This window comes from Peromyscus leucopus, chromosome 20 (assembly GCF_004664715.2).
Source record: "Peromyscus leucopus breed LL Stock chromosome 20, UCI_PerLeu_2.1, whole genome shotgun sequence".
NCBI lineage: Eukaryota > Metazoa > Chordata > Mammalia > Rodentia > Cricetidae > Peromyscus > Peromyscus leucopus.
The window spans coordinates 18602421-18624687 of NC_051080.1; the positions used below are offsets into that span (position 1 = coordinate 18602421).

The 22267-nt window shown below is 45.4% G+C and overlaps 1 protein-coding gene across 1 annotated transcript in view; it reads left to right on the plus strand.

Moving 5' to 3' along the window:
• The first annotated feature begins 10561 nt into the window (after positions 1-10561).
• LOC114699205 (tetratricopeptide repeat protein 38) overlaps positions 10562-22267 on the plus strand; it is a 31003-nt gene continuing 19297 nt past the window's right edge. Inside the window, exons 1-5 of the mRNA XM_028878147.2 lie at positions 10562-10682; positions 11440-11517; positions 12676-12757; positions 14258-14429; positions 17659-17832. Of these exons, the coding sequence (XP_028733980.1) occupies positions 10662-10682; positions 11440-11517; positions 12676-12757; positions 14258-14429; positions 17659-17832 (527 nt within the window). The 5' untranslated portion in view covers positions 10562-10661. The remainder of the gene's footprint in view (positions 10683-11439; positions 11518-12675; positions 12758-14257; positions 14430-17658; positions 17833-22267) is intronic.

The window sequence follows — 22267 nt, forward strand, 5'->3', positions numbered from 1 at the left end:
AGGGCGGCTCCCCTGACCTCTCACTGGTGGCCTTGGAGTTCCTTACAGCTCAGTGCCCAAACCCGCCCGCCCCTGAAACGCAGGGTTTGTGGGTGGGGGAGGTGTGGGTGTTGGTGTGGGTAGGGAAAGTGGAGGAGGTAGGGGCATGAGAGGACACACCTTGGGGCCCTGGCCATATTCCTCATCTGGGGTGTTCAGAATTAGTGTGGTGGCTGCTGGCCCTGCTACCAAAACCCCTCCAGGCTAGAGTCCTTCTTGCCATCTAATGGCATGCGTTCCCGCGTTCCAGCCTCTTTTCTGAGAAAGTTTCTAGCCAGTGTGTTTGAGTCAAGTGAGCAGGAAGGGTGGAGAGGCACATGCTGTCTTTGTTTAAAATGTTGTGGGTTTTTTGTTTTTGTTTTTGTTTTTGTTTTTTTTGTCACAGATTTTCTGTTACTGTTCACTTTCAGAAATAAATTAAATTACTCTCTTATATAAGTGCTGAAGAGATAACTTTTTTTTTTTCTCAAAGACAGTCTCACCATGTAGAACAGGCTGGCCAGGAACTCACAGAGATCTGCCTCTCTCTCTCTCTGCATCCAGAGTGCTGGGATTAAAGGCATGTGCCTCCCCAGCTAGTATCAATACCATTCTTAACCGAAAACGTGGTTGGAGGTAATTCTAAAGTCTTTGGATTTGACGGTGGATTCCTAGATCCAGCACTGACAAAACAGATCAGCCGATTGTTACTAGATTAGTGTATTTTCTGAATCAAAGGGAAAGAAAGGATAATCTGTAGGAGGGGAGAAAATGCTTGAAAATCATGTTAGATAAGGGCCTAGTATCTAGGATTTATAAAGAAATCTTAGGACTGGAGAGATGACTCAACAGTTAATAGAACTTGCTGCTCTTGCAGAGGACCAGCTTTCCTTACATGCAGAGGCAAATTCTATGACCCTCCCACCCCCTTCTTTGTTTTTTATCCTTCACTCTAAAGCCAGAAGCATGGGGCTGAAGCTGCCAAGTTCTGCTGCTTGCTTGGCTTGGAATGTGGTCCCGTCATCAATTCCTTCTTCACCAGCTTTCTGCTTTTGATTATTACCTTCACTGCCCGAACTTGGCTGTCCTGAAACTGGAACTGTAGACCAGGCTGGCCTCAGATGCAGAGATCTGCCTTCCTCTGACTCTGGAGTTCTGGGATTAAAGACATGCACTACCACACCCCGCTCTAAGCTTTTCTTTAATTCATTTCACAAGTTGGAATTCAACTGGGTGGGATCTTTCCCCAAGGTCACCAGGCCCTTTATTCCATTTCTTAATACATTTTGTATTTTTATTTGCTCGGCTTGCTCCTTTTCATAATAGATCTGTATAGAAATGATCACTAATAATCACACAACAGAGTCCATACTAGGCTGTTTTGAGATTTCCTCTAAAATGGAATTAATCCAAATCTCTTTAGTTTAGCCTCAGGAAGACTCTTTGGAAAAGAGCAAAGAGCAGCCATGTTGTTCTTCAGCAAAATATCACAAGAACAACCTTTAGGCCACATATCAATATTCTTCTCCTCTGAAACCTCTTCAGCCAGCCCCCACAGTTCAAATAACCCTCACTACTCTCTTCCATGTTCCTAGTAGTATGGTCTATTAAGCAGCACTTAAGGCATTCTACTGCTTTACTAACCCAAACTCCCAAAGTCCTAAGTCCTCCAAACCCAAGCATGATCAGGCCTATCACAACAATATTCCAGTCCCTGGTACAACTTCTGTCTTAGGGTTTCTAAGGCTGCAAAGAGACACCATGACCACTGCAACTCTGTGTCTGTTTTGTTTTTCTAGACAGGTTTTTCTGAGTAGCCCTAGCTTTGTAGACCAGACTGTCCTGGAATTCTGAGATCCACCTCCCTCTGCCAACCAAGTTCTGTGACTCAAGGCATAGGCTCACCACTGCCTGGTGACCACAGCTACTCTTATAAAGGAAAACATTTCATTGGAGTGGCTTACAGAGCTTTAGTTCATTATCACCATGGTCGTTATGGTGATGTGCAGGCAGATATTGTACTGGTGAAGGAGCTGAGAGTTGGAAGGTTCACAGTGTTGTGGCTAAGTGAAAGAAATCAGACTCAAAAAGACACACATCACCACCACCACCACATTCATCATCATCATCATCAACATCATCAGATATGTGTCTATCATCCAGAAGAGCAGATTGGTAGGAACAGAAGGCAAACTGTTGGAATTACAGTTAAGAGATTGTAGAAATCTCAAAAGAGACTCTGAACTTTGGACTTTTAAATGTTGTTGAGACTACGATAGACTATGTGGACTTTTGAGGTTGGACTTTTGAGGTTCCATTTTGATATGGCTACAAGCTTTTGGGGATCAGGGGGTGGGAATGTGGTAGTCTGAATGTAATTGGACCCCATAAGCCCATAAGGAGTGGCTGATTCTACAGCAGCATTTCTCAACCTGTGGGTCTCAATCCCTTTGGGGTCACATTTCAGATATCCTGCATATCAGATAGTTACATTATGATTCATAACATTAGTAAAATTAGAGTTAGGAAGAAGCAATGAAATAATTTCATGGTTGGGAGTCACCACAGCATGAGGAACTGTATTCAAGTGTCACAGCTTTAGGAGGGTTGTGATCCACTGCTCTACAGTCTGCAGCTTTTCAATTTTAGTAGAAAATTAGTTTGCAACAATCAAGACCTAACTACCTTCTAAATACCACAACTGGTATGATTAGGGATGGACATAGAGACATTTTATGGCTTGGCTATCGCACAAACTGTACTTGAGATTTACAAACATTTTTACTAGGTTTATTCATTTTATTTATTTGTGAGTGTTCTGTTCACACGTGTGCTGAGTTAAGCCTATGGAGGTCAGAAGAGATGATTAGCTCCTCTGGAACAGGAATTACAGATGGTTGTATATCATGATGTGGGTGCTAGGGATCTGTAGATGTAACCAACCGTCTTATTAAAATAAGAAACACAGAACCAATGTAAAAGAGAAAGCCAAGAGGTCAGAGCTCAGAGCTAAAATCTTACCTCCTGCGGTGCTCCTACCTCTCTGAAAAAGAGCTACTTCCTGTGTGTATGTCTTTAAATAGTCTTTCTGTTCTGCCTTCTCATTGGTTGTAAACCAAAACACATGACTGCCTCATCACTGCCTGTAAGTACAGCCCTCCAGGTCTTAAAGGCATATGTCTGCAATGCTGGCTGTATCCCTGAACACACAGAGATCTATGGGATCAAAGGCGTGCACCACCACCGCCACACTCTTTCTATGACTCTAATAGCTCTGACCCCTGGGCAACTTTATTTATTAACATACAATTAAAATCACATTTCAGTACAAATAGAATACCACCATAGGGATGAAAGCTGGGTTCTCTGCAAGAGCAACAAGTGTTCTTAACTGCTGAGCCATCTCTCTAGCACCTATAGTTTGGATTTTTTCAAGAGAGTGTACATGTGTATGCATGTTTATGTGCACGTGTGCATATGTGAGTGTCTTAGGATTTCTATTGCTGTGAAGAGACACCATGACCATGGCAATTCTTTTTTTTTTTTTTTTGGTTTTTTGAGACAGGGTTTCTCTGTGTAGCTTTGCGCCTTTCCTGGGACTCACTTGGTAGCCCAGGCTGGCCTCAAACTCACAGAGATCCGCCTGGCTCTGCCTCCCGAGTGCTGGGATTAATGGCGTGCGCCACCACTGCCCGGCTAGACCATGGCAACTCTTAAAGGAAAACATTTAATTGGGGCAGGCTCACAGTTCAGAGGTTTAGTCCATTATCACCATGGTGGGACATGGTGATGTGCAGGCAGACATGGTGCTGGAGAAGGAGCTGAGAGTTCTACATCTTGATCTGCAGGAGCAGAAGTGGACTGTGACACTGGGCTTAGCTTGAGCATAGAGGACCTCAAAGCCCACCCCCACAGTGACATGCTTCCTCTGACAAAACTTACTCCTACAAGGCCACACCTCTTAATAGTGCCACTCCCTCTGAGTTTATGGGGTTCAATTACATTCAAATGACCACATTGCACTCCCTAGTCCCAAAAAATTTATAGCCATATCATAATGGAAAATGCATTTAGTCCAACCTCAAAAGTCCACATAGTATATCAGTCTCAGCAATGTTTAAAAGTCCAAAGTTCAAAGTCTCTTTTGAGATTTCTGCAATCTCTTAACTAATTCCTGTTGCACGAATCTCAAAAGGTCTTATTAATAAAAACAAACCTGAAGCCAGGTATTGGGGTGAATGCTGGAAGATCAGAGAAGCAGAACAAGCCACAGCTACCTCACTTGTCCAGTTCCTCAGCTGATCCTGTTTCCTCAGACTGGAAGCTTCTGAGTCCTCATCCAAATGGATCTCAGCTGAACTGTTGCTCAAAATCCTAAATGCTTAACCAGCCAAATACTTCTAGTTTCTGGTCTTCACACCTTATTAATACCTTTCTGCTTTCTGCCATCACTCCCTGGGATTAAAGGCATGAGTCACCATGCTTGGCTATATCCTTGAACACACAAAGATCCAGGTAGATCTCTGGAATGCTAGGATTAAAGGTGTGTGCTACCACTGCCTATCCTCTGTGTTTAATATTGTGGCTGTAATGTTCTGTGACCCCAGATAAGTTTATTAGCATGCACAATATTTCGGGGAACACAATACCACCACAAATTCCCTATAAAATCAAAATCAAAAACAGATCACATACTTTCAACATATAATGGCACAGGATATCCATCGTCATTCCAAAACACTGCCTAAACTTGGCTCTCTTGGAACTTGCATTGTATATAGACCAGGTAGGCCTCAAACTCAGAGATCCACCATCCTCTGACTTTCCAGTGCTGGGATTAAAGGCACGTATAGTGAGGAACTACTGGACCAAAACAAGATCCAAAACCAGCTGGGCTAAAACCAAACACGGCATCTCTATGTCTGAGGTCAAAATGCTCTTCATGTTTCCAGCTCCTTTCAGCTTTCTTGACTGCAGCACACTTCTTTCTCTTGGACTGGTGCCACTCACTGGTATCAGCTCATATGAGCAGGTATCCCATGGTTCTGGCATCTCCAACATCTTGAGTTCTGCAAGTCAACCCAGGTTTCATCTTCACAGCATGAAATGGCCTCTCTAGGCCTCCAGTCAGGGACACCCTGACACATGCTTGGCCTTACCAGCTTTCCTTACATGCAGAGGCAGATTCCATGACTCTTTTTTTTTTTTTTAATTTTTTATCCTTGATTCTAAAGCCAGAAGCATGTGGCTGAGGCTGCTAAGTTCTACTGCTTGCTGGGACTGGAACGTGACCCTCTCAATTCCATCTTCATCAGCTTTCTATTTTGATTGTTACCTTTACTGCCTAAGCTTGGCTGTCTTGGAACTTGCATTGAGGCAGCCTCAAACTCAGAGATCCACCATCCTCTGCCTTTCCAGTGCTGGGATTAAAGGCATGCACCATCATACCCTTCTCTAAGCTTTTCTTTAGTTCCTTTTCACTAGTTGGAAACTTAGCTGGGTGGGATCCTGCCCTGAAGTCACCACTACCATTGTTTCATTTTTTTTTTAAAGATTTATTTATTTATTATGTATACAGCATGCATGACTGCAGGCCAGAAGAGGGCACCAGATCTCATTATAGATGGTTGTGAGGCACCATGTGGTTGCTGGGAATTGAACTCAGGACCTCTGGAAGAGCAGTCAGTGCTCTTAACCTCTGAGCCATCTCTCCAGCCCCCCATTGTTTCATTTCTTGGTCTGTTTATCTCCTTGTACAAATGATTATCTCTATTCCACTTCTTGATGTCCCTTTTCTAATCTGTACATTTTGTATTTTTATTTGCTCAGCTTGCTCCTTTTCATTATGAATCTTCATCAGAGTTAACACTAGTCACCACACAAAAGAGTCTCTACTAGGCTGTTTTGAGATTTCCTCTGCCAATGGAATTAATCTAAAACTCTTCACTTTAGCCTCAGGCAGACTGTTTGGACAAGGACCAAAAGCAGCCACATTCTTCACCAAAGTATCACAAGACCAGTCTCCAGGCCACATACTAACATTCTTCTCCTCAGAACCCTCTTGATCCCCACAGTCCAAATCACACTCAGCACCATTGTCTTCCATGCTCCTACTAGTGTGGCCCATTAAGCAGTGCTTAAAGCATCCCGCTGCTTTCCTAACCCAGAGTACAAAAGTCCAAATTCCTCCAAACAACAACATAGTCAGGCCTATCACAGCAACACCAGAGACGCTGGTACCCACTTCTGTCTTAGGGTTTCCTATACAAAGGTCATACCTACTCCAGCAAAGCCACACCTCCTAGGAATGCCACTGCCTATGGCTGCCATTTTCTTTCAGACCACCACACATGTCCATTGAAGAACATGTCTTTGGGGACATCCTGAAATCTGTGTATTGGGTCCTGATCAGACATGCTTGGCTCAAGAATATACTCTTGTTTCCTTTGAAGTGAGAGCTGCGTGTTTTAATGAACATGAAGGGGCCTCATGATGAGGTTGATGGTGTTATACAAAGGTTCTCCCTGCTTCTCTCTCTGTGTCCATCTGCAAACTTAGAAGTCAGTCCCCACCAAGACCGGGACCATGCTGTGCCTCTTAGATTTCAGGCTTCAGAATGTGAGGCATAAATCTTAGAGGTCTATATTAAAAATGCTTGGTATTTTTTTTTACTTCCCAGTATTTGACAGGTACCAAATAGTAAAACTCTGACTTTATTAACTACATTAACTTCTCCCCGTCCCTGTTCTGACCTTTGCTGTTTCTCAAGTCACCTCTGTCCACCAAAGGGGAAGTGAGTCAGGAGGAACCCTGTGTCTCTGATGCCATTGGGCTGCCCATCTTGCACCTGGTTCTTCCCTGAGGATTGGTGTTTGGTTTTTCCAAGGCTCTCCTTCTCACCTGGGGTTCCTCAATTAACTAGGACCTCCCAGAAGATTCTTGAGCCCTGGGTTTGTAGAGTTTGGACCAGCTTCCCCTCATGGTCAAGGCCAATATCAAGGCTGGAGAAAACATGAACACCTGTGTCCTCTGGCCTGCTGGGAGAGCACAGCCCTGCTCCTGCTCATACCTTGGAGCTGCTGCCCAGCAGCCCCAGCTAGTGGGCCCAGAGGTGTGGGCCAGAGGGCTCTAGGAGGTTCCTGCTATTCAGTGGGGGGGGGGGAGTGGGGAAAGCACATCCTGCTGGCATTTCCAGTGCTCTCAAAGGCGCCCTCTGCTGCCTCTTCAGCCTCTGTGCCTGAAGAACACAAGGAGACAGACCCAGGCCCCCAGTGGCCTCTGCAGAGGCTTCCTTGAAACTCTTAGGTTGCAGGATATTGATCACACTGTGAACTTCGAGATTGCAGGATTTACTGGAAAAACCTGTTCTAGTTGTGGTTTGGCTAACCCTTGCACACACTTTTAATCCAAGTGCTTTCTGCTGGAATATTGTAAACAAGATTAAACAAAATCAACCATAGGTCATGAGGTGTATGTAGCAAGCAACCAGTTGACAGGAAGTGAACACAGGAAATAAAACATAGAGAGTAAGAGGGAGTCAGGAGGACAGATGGAGAGACGTACAGGAGGTAGAAGGGAGAGACAGTCAGTTTGAGGGTTTTTGTTTGAGAGGGAAGCAGAGGAGGGAGGGAGTTTTCTCAGGGACACTGGCTGAGGAGGAAGGCCAGCTGAGTGCTCTCTCTGCCTCTCAGAGCTGGCAGGCTTCACCCCAGCATTTGGCTTCTTTCATTGGTGTTTTTATTGGTAAAAATCGAAGTATTGAGATTTAGTTAAAAACAGTACCCTTCTTTTTTTTTTTTATTTTTTTACATTTATGTGTTTGTTTGTCGGTTGGGGCAGGCAAATACATGCACGTGTGGAGATCAGAGGACAGCTTGCTGGGGTTGAATTCTAAGAATTAATTTCAGTTTGTCTGGCCTGACAGCAAGCACCCACCACTGAGCCCTGTGTCTCACCCCGTTGGTTTGTTCATGGTATTTGGGGGCCTTCTGGTTGTGCAGGGATGGAATGCCGGTCATCTGGGATCTGGGACACTCCAGCCTCACTGGAGGCCAGCAGTCCCAAGGTTTTCCTCTAAAGTGAAGATCGGGTTGACACCAGGGTGTGGATAATGAGACTCAAGCAAGAACCCAACTCAGGGGCAAGATTCAAAGGGATGCAGCAGAAAACCTCAATCATCAAGACAGGATCTTTACAAAGTGATAATCACATGAAGGGACCCATTCAGAAGGATAAAGAATGTAGTATTAAGTACATCTTCCTGGTTTCTTACCCTCAAAGATAAGCCCACCACCACTGGCTCTGGTCTCTTATCCTTCCCTGCCCTGGCCTCCAGCAGTTTGCCTTCTGTTTCTACCAATCTGCTATTCTGGATGTTTGACATATACCTGATGATGATGATGATGATGATGGTGGTGGTGGTGGTGGTGGTGGTGGTGGTGGTGGTGGTGATGTGTGCATTTTGTGCCTGATTTCTTTCACTTAGCTACAGCACTGTGAACCTTCCAACCTCTCCAGAAACCAAGTGTCTTCTTTGGAGAGTTGTCCATTCAAATCCTCTGCTTGGTTTTTTCGTTTTCTTTTTTCTTCCTTATCATTTCCTAACTTGGCTGTTCAACGTTTTCCTGTTCAGTTGTAAGAATTTTTTTAAAAAAGATTATATTTATGTGAATGTGTGTGTACCTGTATGAGTTCATGTGCACCACCTGCATGCAGGTGCCCAAAGAGGCCAAAGGGCATTAGATCCACAGGTTAGAGTCACAGACAGTTGAGCAACTTGGTGTAGGTGCTGGGCACCAACTCTGGGTCCTCTGCAAGAGCTGCAAGTCCTGTTAAATACTGAGCCATCTCTCCATTCCTAAGATTTTTTTTATAGATCCTGGATACTAGGCCCTTGTCTAACACATGATTTTCAAGCATTTTCTCCCCTTGTACAGTTTATCCTTTCGTTCACTAACAGTGCCTGTGGAATCAGAAAATATGCTAATTTAGTGACAATTCACTGGTCCATTTTGTTAATGGTGGATGTTTCAGTGCTGTATCTAGGAATCCACTGTCAAATCCAAGGACTTCAGAATTACCTCCAACCATGTTTGCTCTTAAGAATGGTATTGAGGGGGCTGGAGAGATGGTGCAGAGTTTAAGATCACTCCAGAGGTCCTGAGTTCAATTCCCAGCCACCACATGGTAGTTCATAGCCATCTACAGTGAGATCTGGTGCCCTCTTCTGGCCTGCAGGCATACATGCAGGCAGAACACTGTATTCATAATAAATACATAAATTATAAAGTAAAAAAAAAATGTTATCGATGCCAACTGGGGAGGCACACGCCTTAAATCCCAGCACTCTGGATACACAGAGAGAGGCAGATCTCTGTGAGTTCAAGACCAGACTGGTCTACGTGGTGAGACTGTCTTTAAGAAAAAGAAAAAGAGCTGGGCGGTGGTGGCGCACGCCTTTAATCCCAGCACTTGGGAGGCAGAGCCAGGCGGATCTTTGTGAGTTCGAGGCCAGCCTGGGCTACCAAGTGAGTCCCAGGAAAGGCGCAAAGCTACACAGAGAAACCCTGTCTCGAAAAACAAAGAAAAAGAAATCTCTTCAGCACTTATATAAGAGAGTAATTTAATTTATTTCTGAAAGTGAAAAGTAACAGAAAATCTGTGACAAAATACCAACATTTTAAACACAGACCGGCTTGTGCCTCTCCACCCTCCCTGCTCCCTCAACTCAAACACACTGGCTAGAAACTCCTTCACAGAAGAGGGGGAACTGTATTATACTCCAAGTGCCAGAGAAGGGAGGGGACTGTCCCAGGGCAGCAGAGGAGTGATGGGTGAAGCCTGTCAGTGAGGGATTATCCAAAAACTGAGCTGTGAGCGCCTGAGGCTGGAACTGCCTGAGGAGGGCTACCTAGAACCTGCTAGGGGCAGGTCTGCAATGCTGTTAGGCATTATAAGCAAGTAATGAAACAACTCTAGGCCAGAGGATCGCAAGTTCAAAGTCCACCTAAGCTACGAAGGTGATCTCAGACTAGCTCGGGCAATTTAGTGAGATCCTAACTCAAAACTGGGGGAAAAAAGATGGGGGAAGGGTAGTAGTATCTCAATGGTACAGCTCTTGACTAAGGTGCCTGAGGCTCCAGGGCTCCCATGCCTCCTGAGGGCCTTCTGGCCTAGTGAAGGAGGCTCAGGCTGGGAGAGGCTGGTCCGCGGGCACCCTTGTCATCAGATGGCAAGGTGGGCATTCAAGCTCAAACCTGAGCTGGGCACCTCTAGCCAGGTGGGTTTTAATAGCAGGGGCAGCAGCCGCCATACTAGTTCTGAGCACCCCAGCTAGGAAATAGGGCCAGGGCGCGCAGGCGTGTTCTCCTATTCTCCCCCCTTTTCCCCTTCCCTACCCATACCCACACCTACACCCACACCTCCCACAGACGCCCAGGGTTTTAGGGGGGGGCAGGTCTGGGCCCCGAGCTGGACACGTGCGTCCAAAGCCACCAGTGAGCGATCGCAGGGGGAGGGGAGCGAGGCCGCCTTCGCCCCGCCCCCGTTCCCCAGCAATAACACCCTCACCTCCCCGGAAGGCCTCACGGACTTCCGAAAGCTTTGACCCAGTGCCCCTTACTCTGCAGACTAAAACCACAACTATGTCACTGCGAGACTGCCAGGTATGCGCACCCCCTCGGCTGCGTCCTCCTGGGATCGGGAGTTGGTCCAGGACCCAGCAAACGGGAGCAAACCTGCTGCTGGTCACCCCGGTCAGGCTGTCTGGGGACCCAGTCCTGAGCATGCTGTGTCTCTGCAGCTGAGGGTGGGGGTGGGGGACCGCCGAGTTGTTCCCAGGCAGGGCACCAGAGAAAGCCTGTGCACTGGGCTTGGCTCCAGGAGGCGTTTCCTATGAAGCCACCCAGGACTGGGACCTTGAGCCCATTTTTCAGACGAGGAAGATGAAGGTGGGAGCAGCACAGCCACCTAATTTCCAAGTCCTTGGAGGTGCATCCCTTTGCTGGCCAGGACTAAAGGTCATGTCCCATGCCCTAGGGAGACACTGGCCTTGTGCACCCTGAAAGTCAGGACACTGAGGGCCGCTGTTATAATCTGAAGGATTTCCAACCTGTCAGAATCTTCCACACGGTGGGAGAAGAACTGTAAGGTGTAGGCAGGGAGAACACACCTTGCCAGGCAGGTGACAAGCCAGACATCCTTTGAGATGCACACCCAGGAACCAGCTTCCCATCAGTCCTGGTAATGAGACTCCCACTTACTGTCTCCCATTTCCTGGCTGACACTTGGACTCACCTCGACTGGGTCCTCTTAGATTATTTTACAGAGGGGTAACCAAGAGTTTGGGGGCTCAGCCCAGTAAACCCCCTCCACCCCCCCCCCCCCCCCCGCCGCCCCCGGTGTTCCTTCCCTCTTGTGTAGGCTTGGAAGGATGCTGGTCTCCCGCTCTCAACCACAAGCAATGAAGCCTGCAAGCTGTTTGATGCCACCCTGACCCAGGTACACCCACTAAGAGACTCGTGCCCTCCTTGAAGGGTTCTGAGGAGGAGTTTCGATTGGCGAATGGTCTGTAAATCCCATCACAGTAAAGATCTGCACTCTGCCATAGAGATCCAACAATACAGGGAGTGTCTCTGTCAGCCCCAGTGGCCCTTTTCCCAAGGTCCCCAGTTCCAGGGTAGATAGCAATGGATGACCCCAGGGGCCTGAAAATACTCAGCCTCCACAGGTGTCCCACTGTGGCCTGCTGGGGTTTGTTGTGAGCTCTGCCATGAAGACATGGGGTCCAGTCCTGAGGCTCATCTCCAGTTAGCTGGACCAAGACCTTCTACCCATTCCCAGACTCTTCCACACCAGCGAAGAATCCTGTAGTTCAGGGACTTGGGGGCTTCTGGGAGAGGGGACAAGGTCTCAGAAGGAAGGTCAAGTGACTTTTTTTTTTCTAGGTGGGATAATGGAGGCTCAGAGAATTGAGCTGCCTTGAGTCAAATGTCACCCAGTCCATCGGAGGTAGCGCCAGGGTGCACCTGAGTCTGCAGACAGATAGAAACAAAAGCTAGCTTTTCCATCTCTGGCCTTTGTGTCTCTAACTGTAATGACCACGAGCCACCATCTTTGTGCTTGTTTGGGTCACACACTGTAGCCTAAAACGGCCTGGAACTCAGCAAGCGTCCTGACTCAGTCCCCCTGTTGTTGGCATTATGGATGTGAGCCGCCATGCCTGGCTTACCGTGGTTATTTTCGAGAGAAAAGAAGCAGGAATTGTGTAAGCGACTCCAGGGCTCTTCTTGGCGTGGAAGAAAGGGACATGCTGTACCTCATTTCTTGGAAAGGACCTCCTTTTCCCCCCACAGTTCTTTTCCGGCACTTGGCATTCCAGCCCTAGCAGGTTTCACCCAATCCTGTGCATTTAATCTCATCCTAGAAGGTCAATTAAGTTATACCTTCTTTGAATTAGAGTCTAGAAAATGCTCAGTGTTCTAGAAAGAAAAATAATTTAGATCTGGGACTCCTGCATACATAGAGCTTATGTGAGACCCCGAGTTTGAATTTCAGCATCCCTGACAGAAAAAAAAAAATCAGAGTTTAGATACACCCCTTCATTGATACTGTCTAGGGCTCCATGAGGACAGACTTGTTTTTTATTTCTCATTCCAGTATGTCAAGTGGACCAATGACAAGAGTCTTGGTGGCATTGAGGGCTGCCTGTCTAAGCTCAAGGCAGCAGATCCAACCTTTGGTGAGTAAAGCTCTCCCTAGGTAAAGGAGCTCCGTTCACACGCCCTGACTCTAGGGACTCACATGGTTGGAGGGACACAGTGACTGGGCTGACACTTGCACAGAGGAGGGATGATGACAGCTACAGTGTTTGGAACAACGGCTGCTCCCATGAGGATGCCATTTCCTCAGAAGGCTCTAGATCTTTTCTCTAACTATCATCAGTTTGACAGAAGACATCGTCCCCACTTCTTAGATGGGGAAACTCGGGCTCAGTGAAAGAGACACCAACCTGAGTCTAGCCGGCTGGAAAGCCTAGAATCCTAGAACACTAGAGATGGCTCCTGAGACTTTTGTCAGGGATCTCAGGACGCGGAACATCTCCCGAGCCACCAGAGCTGGGTGGAGATGGAAGACAGAACCTGGCTCATAGGCAAGCCTTGTGTGTAGTGGGGCTGGGAGAGGTCAGTCCAGTACATTTCAGAATCCAAGCTGGGTAGCCCAAGTGTGGGGTGAGGTTCCTGGCATTTGAGAAGACTTATAAAATGAAGATGAAGATGGTTGTTAGGGACATTCTTTTCTTTCTTTCTTTCTTTCATTTCTTTCTTTCTTTCTTTTTTTTTTTTTTTTTTTAAGATTTATTTATTATGTAGTATTCTGTCTGAATGTACCTCTGCCTGCCGGAAGAGGGCACCAGATCTCATTACAGATGGTTGTGAGCCACCATGTGGTTGCCAGGAACTGAACTCAGGCCTCTAGAAGAGCAGCCAGTGCTCTTAACCTCTGAGCCATCTCTCCAGCCCAGAGACATTCTTAATACATGCAGCAGCCTAGCTAAAGCCAAGGGCCCTATTAACCTGGCAGGGACAGAATTAGGAGACCCAGAGAAATGCAGGGCATTCCAAATGCAGCCCTAGGGACAGCTAGTGGTCAGAGGGACTCAGGCTATAAGCAGGGTCCAATAGCTGGGCTGGGGTTGGGTATCCTAGCACTATGGTTCTTATCTCCAGGCCAGTGTCCTTGATTGAGTTCCTCCAATCAGGGCAAACCCTGCCTTTCTGAAGAATGGGCTGGGAAGCATGGGCAGGCCTGGACCTCAACACCTTCAGTTAGGACCACCCATCCCATCATCATGTTTGAAGGCAGCGAAATGGGATCACAGTCTGTGCCCCAGGGCCTTGTTGATTCAGCTCTCTGAATGGCATCCACTGAGCACCCCAAGAGGTCTGGACTGGTATTAGCAATAATACTAGGCAGTGAGCTGGATCACAGCTTCTGCCAGGCTCATGAGGGCAGAGGGAAGTACTTCAGACATCGGAGTTCATGAGAAGCCCAGGTAAAGAAATAACCTCGGGTATTTAGAAAGTGCCGCTGCCCCCTCTGCCTGCTGAAGCCAGAGCTGAGATCCAGGTTTTGATAGGGACCTCACACACAGTGAACCTGTACCCAGCGTGGCTCACACCTTATAGAATGTGGGGCTGGACTAGGCTGAGTGACCAGCTGTTTTCCAATCTTCTGCCAGCCATGGGTCATGCCATCTCTAACGGCCTTGTGCTCATTGGCACGGGAAGTTCCGTGAAGCTGGACAAGGACCTGGACCGGGCTGTGAAGATGATGGTGGAGATCTCCAAAACCCAGACTCTGACGCCTCGGGAGCAGCTGCATGTGTCTGCAGTGGAGACGTTTGCCAAGGGGTGAGGAGCCTCCCTGGGCTGGGGAGTGGGGGTTGGAACTTCAAGCTTGTGCCAGGTGATGCCTCAGAGGTTGAGAGTCTCACCATCCTGCTCTGCCCCAAACTGAATGCTGAATGAAGAAGTATTTAGCAAGGGTTTCCAGTTTATGGTTAGGAAAAGCTATGGTTCATTCACATGGTTATTATTTTGATCACCACATCTAGGATTGAGAAGGAAACAATTGACCCTTTTGCTTCTGCCCTGAAGGCTGTGTTTGTCAGCTTTCTGTTGTTGTAACAAAATACCCGAGACAATACATTTATCAGGAAGAAAGGTTTATTTTGGCATATGGCTTGGGAGCCTTCAGTCCATGGGCACTTACCCTATTGCTAGTGTTTTGTGGTAGTAATAGGTAGTAGACAGAGGAGGCTGTGTAGATGTAACCAACCATCTTATTAAAATAAGAAACATAGAACCAATGTAAAAGAGAAAGCCGAGAGGTCAGAGCGCAGAGCTGAAATCTTACCTCCTACAGTGCTCCTAGCTTCCCTGAGAGAAAGCTACTTCCTGTGTGTCTGTCTTTAAATAGTCTTTCTGTTCTGCCTTCTCATTGGTTGTAAACCCAAACACATGACTGCTTCGTCACTGCCTGTAAGTACCGCCTTCCAGGTCTTAAAGGCATATGTCTCCAATGCTGGCTGTATCCCTGAACACACAGAAATCTACCTAGCTCTTCTAACCACCACGCTCTTGCTATGGCTCTAATAGCTCTGACCCCAGGGCAACTTTATTTATTAACATACAATTAAAATCACATTTCAGTACAAATAAAATACCACCAAGGCTGCTCACCTCATAGCAGCCAGTGATGTCAAGACGGGACCAAGGTCCTGATGTTCCCTCCAAGGGCATGCTTCCAGGGACCTAACTGAATATCAATTGCCTCAAACTCTAGAAGGCGCCCTACTTCCCAACAGCACCACAGGCCGAGACACCCAGCTCACCACATGCAGGTCTTTAGGGTTTGTTCAGGATTCTAACACTGTGTGCACCAGCTCTCTACCTTCCAGATGGTTCCCTGTCTCAATTCCCACAGTCCCCCAGGGCAGTCCCTCTGCTTGGACAGGTGAGATGTCCCTTAGAACAGATATCTCGGGGGAAGGGGAGGGGGAGGGGTGGGGGAGAACAAGGAAATCCGTGGGTGATATGTAACTGAATGGTATTGTAAAATAAAATAAAAGGAAAAAAAAACTAAAAAGACCACCCCCCCAAAAAAAAAGAACAGATATCTCATGCTTATTGTGAGGAGTCTGGGTCTTAGACCAAGAAAGTGCCACCAGTTTCTGTAGCAGATGTTTTCTCTTGTCCTGCCCAGGCCCTTTGGACCCCTGCAGCTGCTTATAAAATAATCACTCAGAAGCTTATATTAATTAAATGGCTGGGCCATTAGCTCAGGCCTACCACTGACTAGCTCTTACATTTAAACTCAGCCCATCTCTGTTCATCTATATGTTGCCATGTGTTCCATGGCTTTACCTGTGTGCCATTACATGCTGCTCCCTGGACCGAGGGCTGGCATCTCCTGACTCAGCCTCTCACTTCCCAGAATTCTCCTTGTCTGCTTGTTTATGCCATCTATACTTCCTGCCTGGCTACTGGCAAATCAGCATTCTGTTTATCATCTAATCAGAGCAACACATTCACAGCATACAGAACATTATCACCCATCGAATTTCTAGTGACTCAGTGTAGATGTGGGGTTCTCTGTGTGCCTCGTGTTGTTGGGGCAAATTGTCCTTGGCAATTGGTTAAGTCTCCTTGGGCTGAAAAGATGGCTCAAATGTTAGGGTGCTTGTGACACAGGTTTAAGGATCTGAGTTCACATGCCCAGCACCAAGACAATAAGCCAGGCATGGTGATGTGTACTGTAGCCTTGGGGAGGTGGAGACAGGCAGATCCCTGGCGCTTATTGGCCTACCAGTCTGGCTGAATTGGTAAGATCCAGGTTCAGTGAGAGACTATGGAAATACGGGGGTTCACTTGAAGGGGACACCTGATGTTGACCTCTGGCCTGCACACACACACACACACACACACACACACACACACACACACACACACACAAACCTGTTTCTCTCTTTCTTCTTCTTTGAAGATTTATTTATTTTTATATTATGTCTTGAGTGTTTTCCTTGTATGTATGTCTGTGTATCACTTGTGTGCCTGGTGCCCTAGCAGACCTGGGGAAGGCACCAGAACTCCCATACTTGGAGTTAGAGATGGTTTTAGCTGCCCTAGGGGAGCCAGGAACTGAGCCTGGGTTATCTGCAAGAGCAGAAAGTGCTGCTAACCACTGAGCAATCTCTCCAGATCCCCTGGTTTTTGAATTTTATGAGCTACAAGCTAATGTAGAAAATGTGTACCTATATGTGTCTATAACTTTTTTTCTGGGCAGTGTTGGGTATAGAATCCAGAGCCCTGCCTGCTAAGCAAGTTCCAATGACAAACCTAGCTCTTGATGGAATTTTTTTCTTAATTGGGAACATTTTCTCTTTTTATGAATTACTCTTAGTATACAAAGCAGTGGATGTTATCAGACCTGCTCTCCTTCACCAGCGCCCCTACTGTCTGTCCGCAAGCCCCTGCCCCACTCCGGCTTATTTTCTTCCTCCCCCCAAGAATGTCCCTCTGTTTTCATCACCCATAGTCCATGGCCTTTTCTATCCCCCCTTCAGAATGCACCCCCTTTAGTTTCGTGGCCTCTGCATGTCACACATGCATAGCTATAATTTATATATATAATTTCATTGATTTTTGTGTGCAGGGGTGTGTTATGGTGTGTGTTCACATGTCTGTGTTGGTGAGGTATACTTGTGCCCTTGTGCTCAGAGGCCAGAGGAGGATGTCAAGTGTCCCATCTTATGGCTCTCCATCTTAGTCCCTTGAGACAGGGTCTCTCACTGAACCTAGAGCTCATGGTCTTTCAGCGGACTGGTGCCCAGCAAGCCCCAGACACCCTCCTTTCTCCACCACTGGGGTTACAGGGACATGGCCATGCCTGAATTTAACTCTGCTACTGGGGATTTGAACTCAGGTCCTGATCTTTGTGTAGCATGTACGCTTAACCACTGTGCCATCTCCCCAGCCCCAGATATAAAGCAGCCCAGGCAGATAGTGACATAGGATGGCTTCCCACCATCCCCAGCCCCGTGGATGTGGACTTCATGCTCAGTGTGTTCTTGTCTTTCAGGAATTTGCCCAAAGCTTGTGATCTCTGGGAACAGATCCTTCGGGACCACCCAACAGACATGTTGGCCCTGAAGTTTTCCCATGATGCCTACTTTTACCTGGGCCAGCAGGAGCAGATGCGGGATTCTGTGGCTCGAGTTTACCCCTTTTGGAAACCTGACGTCCCTCTTAACAGGTACATGCAGACAAGAAGCCACATCATCTCATTCTCCTTTCCCCTGTCCTAAAGGCTCAGAAACTCTATTGGCCCCAGCCTAGAGATAACGAGACTCCTGCTGCTCATCTAAAAGTCTTCTTTCTCTTCATTTGATCTTCATCCCATCCTGTGAATGAGGTAGCACCATTGTGTATCAGTCAGATAGGATTTTTTTGTGTGTAGTAACAAGCATCCCCAAGATAATATTATCCAAAGCATAACACCCATACTTCATGCCATCATTAGTTTTATTTTTTAAAGATAGGATCTGAATCTGTAACCCAGGTTGGCCTCAAATTCATGGCAATCTTATTCCTGATCCTCTTAGATATTGGGATTATAGGTAATGAGCCACCATGCCTGGCTATTTCCTATCATCTATATGGGTCCATGGATTCTGTGGCCACATCCTTGTCTATTATCAAGATGTATAGAGCAATGACCTGTGGATACACCAGTTGCTACAGGGAAAGGGGTGTTCTCCAGAGGGCTGTTTAGGTAGAATCTGGTAGATTCAGAAACTGTAGAGCAGGGTGACAGGCTAGAAATTCCCATAGAATTCAACTTCCTCTTTGTATCTAAAGGAATATGGAAGGCCAAGTGTCTTTTTCTTTTTTCTTTTTTTTTCTTTATTTAATTTTACAATACCATCCAGTTCTACATATCAGCCACGGGTTCCCCTATTCTCCCCCCTCCCACCTCTCCCCTTACCCCCAGCCCACCCCCCATTCCCACCTCATCCAGGGCAAATCCTCCCCTGAGGACTGAGATCAACCTGGTAGACTCAGTCCAGGCAGGTCCAGTCCCTTCCTCCCAGACTGAGCCAAGTGTCCCTGCATAAGCTCCAGGTTTCAAACAGCCAACTCATGCAATGAGCACAGGACTTGGTCCCACTGCCTAGTTGCCTCCCAAACTGATCAAGCCAATCAACTGTCACACCTATTCAGAGGGCCTGATTCAGCTGGGGGCCCCTCAGCCTTTGGTTCATAGTTCATGTGTTTCCATTCATTTGGCTATTTTTTTCAATAATTGAGTAAAACTGAAGTTTATTATAAGCCACAGTCGTCCTAGGACCTCCATGCTATATATATAGCCTCCATGGTTCTATGGGTTGTGGTCTGATTGTTCTTTATTTTATATCTAGAATCCACTTATGAGTGAGTACATACCATGACTGTCTTTCTGGGTTTGGGTTACCTCACTCAGGATGATTTTTTCTAGTTCCATCCATTTGCCTGCAAATTTCATGCTTTCATTGTTTTTCTCTGCTGAGTAGTACTCCATTGTGTATATGTACCACATTTTTTTCATCCATTCTTCCGTTGACGGGCATCTAGGTTGTTTCCAGGTTCTGGCTATTACAAATAGTGCTGCTATGAACATAGCTGAGCATGTATCTTTATGGTATGAATCAGCATTCCTTGGGTATATGCCCAAGAGTGGGATGGCTGGGTCTTGAGGTAGTTCGATTCCTAATTTTCTGAGAAACCGCCATACTGATTTCCACAGTGGTTGTACAAGTTTACATTCCCACCAACAGTGGAGGAGTGTTCCCTTTGCTCCACATCCTCTCCAACATTGACTGTGGTTGGTGTTTTTGATCATAGCCATTCTGACAGGTGTAAGGTGGTATCTCAGAGTCGTTTTGATTTGCATTTCTCTGATGATTAAGGATGTTGAGCATTTCTTTAAATGTCTTTCAGCCATTTGTAATTCTTGTTTTGTGAATTTTCCGTTTAGCTCTTTACCCCATTTTTTAATTGGACTGTTCAGTATTTTGATGTCTAGTTTCTTGAGTTCTTTATATACTGTGGAGATCAATCCTCTGTCAGATGTGGGGTTGGTGAAGATCTTTTCCCATTCTGTTGGCTATCTTTTTGTCTTATTGACTGTGTCTTTTGCCCTGCAAAAGCTTCTCAGTTTTGAGAGGTCCCATTTATTAATTGTTGTGCTCAGGGTCTGTGCTGTTGGTGTTTTATTTAGGAAATGGTCTCCGGTGTCAATGCGTTCAAGAGTGCTTCCTGCTTTCTTTTCTATTAAGTTTAGTGTAACTGGATTTATGTTCAGGTCTTTGATCCACTTGGACTTGAGTTTTGTGCATGGTGACAGATATGGATCTATTTGTAATCTTTTACATATTGACATCCAGTCATGCCAGCACCATTTGTTGAAGAGACTTTCTTTTTTCCATTGTATAGTTTTGGCTCCTTTGTCAAAAACCAGGTGTTCATATGTGCATGGATTAATGTCAGGATCTTCAATTCAATTCCATTGGTCTGTATGTCGGTTTTTATACCAGTACCAAGCTGTTTTTATTACTATAGCTCTATAGCAGAGTTTGAGGTCAGGGATGGTGATGCCTCCAAAGGTTGCTTTATCGTATAGGATTCTTTTAGCTATCCTGGGTCTTTTGTTTTTCCATATGAAGTTGAGTATTTTTCTTTCCAACTCTGTGAAGAGTTGTGTTGGGATTTTGATGGGGATTGCATTGAATCTGTAGATTGCTTTTGGTAAGATTGCCATTTTTACTATGTTAATCCTACCTATTCATGAGCATGGGAGATCCTTCCATTTTCTGATATCTTCTTCAATTTCTTTCTTTAGAGATTTAAAGTTCTTGTCAAAAAGGTCCTTCACTTGTTTAGTTAGTGTTATCCCAAGGCATTTTATATTATTTGTGGCCATTGTAAAGGGTGATGTTTCTCTGACTTCTTTCTCAGCCCTTTTATCATTTGTGTATAGGAGGGCTACTGATTTTTTTGAGTTGATCTTGTATCCTGCCACTTTACTGAAGGAGTTTATCAGCTGTAGGAGTTACCTGGTAGAGTTTTTGGGGTCACTTATGTATACTATCATATCATCTGCAAATAGTGAAAGTTTGACTTCTTCCTTGCCAATTTGTATCCCTTTGATCTCCTTTTGTTGTCTTATTGCTCTAGCTAGAACTTCTAGTACTATATTGAATAAATATGGGGAGAGTGGACAGCCTTGTCTTGTTCCTGAATTTAGTGGTATCGCTTTGAGTTTCTCTCCATTTAATTTGATGTTTGCTGTTGGCTTGCTATAAATTGCTTTTATTATGTTTAGAAATGTTCCTTGTTTTCCTGATCTTTCTAAGACCTTTATCATGAAGGGGTGTTGGATTTTGTCAAAGGCTTTTTCAGCATCTAAGGAGATGATCATGTGGTTTTTTTCTTTCAGTTTGTTTATATGGTGTATTACACTGACTGATTTTCATATGTTGAACCATCCTTGCATCCCTGGGATGAATCCTACTTGGTCGTGATGGATGATTGTTTTGATGTATTCTTGGATTCGGTTTGCCAATATTTTGTTGAGTATTTTTGCATCAATGTTCATGAGGGAGATTGGTCTGTAGTTCTCTTTCTTTGTTGCATCTTTGTGTGGTTTGGGTATCAGGGTAATTGTAGCCTCATAAAAAGAGTTTGGTAGTGTTCCTTCTGTTTCTATTGTGTGGAACACTGAAGAGTATTGGAATTAGTTCTTCTTTGAAAGTCTGGTAGAATTCTGCGCTGAAACCATCTGGTCCTGGGCTTTTTTTGTTTGGGAGAGTTTTGATGACTGTTTCTATTTCTTTAGGGGTTGTTGGTCTATTTAAATGGTTTATCTGGTCTTGATTTAATTTTGGTATGTGGTATTTATCCAGAAAATTGTCCATTTCTTCCTGGTTTTGGAGTACAGGTTTTTGAAGTATGATCTGATGATTCTCTGGATTTCCTTGTTGTCTGTTTTTATGTCTCCCTTTTCATTTCTGATTTTGTGAATTTGGGTGCTCTCTCTTTGCCTTTTGGTTAATTTGGCTAGGGGTTTGTCTATCTTGTTGATTTTTTCAAAGAACCAACTCTTTGTTTCATTGATTTTTTGTATTGTTCTCTTGTTTTCTATTTCGTTGATTTCAGCCCTCAATTTATTTCCTGGCATCTATTTCTCCTGGGTGAGTTTGTTTCTTTTTGTTCTAGAGCTTTCAGTTGTGCTGTTAATTCATTGGTATGGGATTGCTCCACCTTCTTTATGTGTGCATTTAAAGCTATGAATTTTCCTCTTAGCACTGCTTTCATAGTATCCCATAAGTTTTGGTATGTTGTATTTTCATTTTCATTGAATTCTAGGAAATCTTTAATTTCTTTTTTTATTTCTTCCTTGACCCATTGATGTTTCAGGTGGGCATCATTCAGTTTCCATGAGTTCGTGCTTTTTCTATAATTTTTGTTGTTGTTGAGGTCTAACTTTAAGGCATGGTGGTCTGATAAGATACAGGAGGTTATTCCAATTTTTTTTTGTATCTATTGAGATTTGTTTTGTGGCCAAGCATGTGGTCAATTTTTGAGAAGGTTCCATGGGATGCTGAGAAGAAGGTATATTCTTTTGTGTTAGGATGGAATGTTCTGTAGAT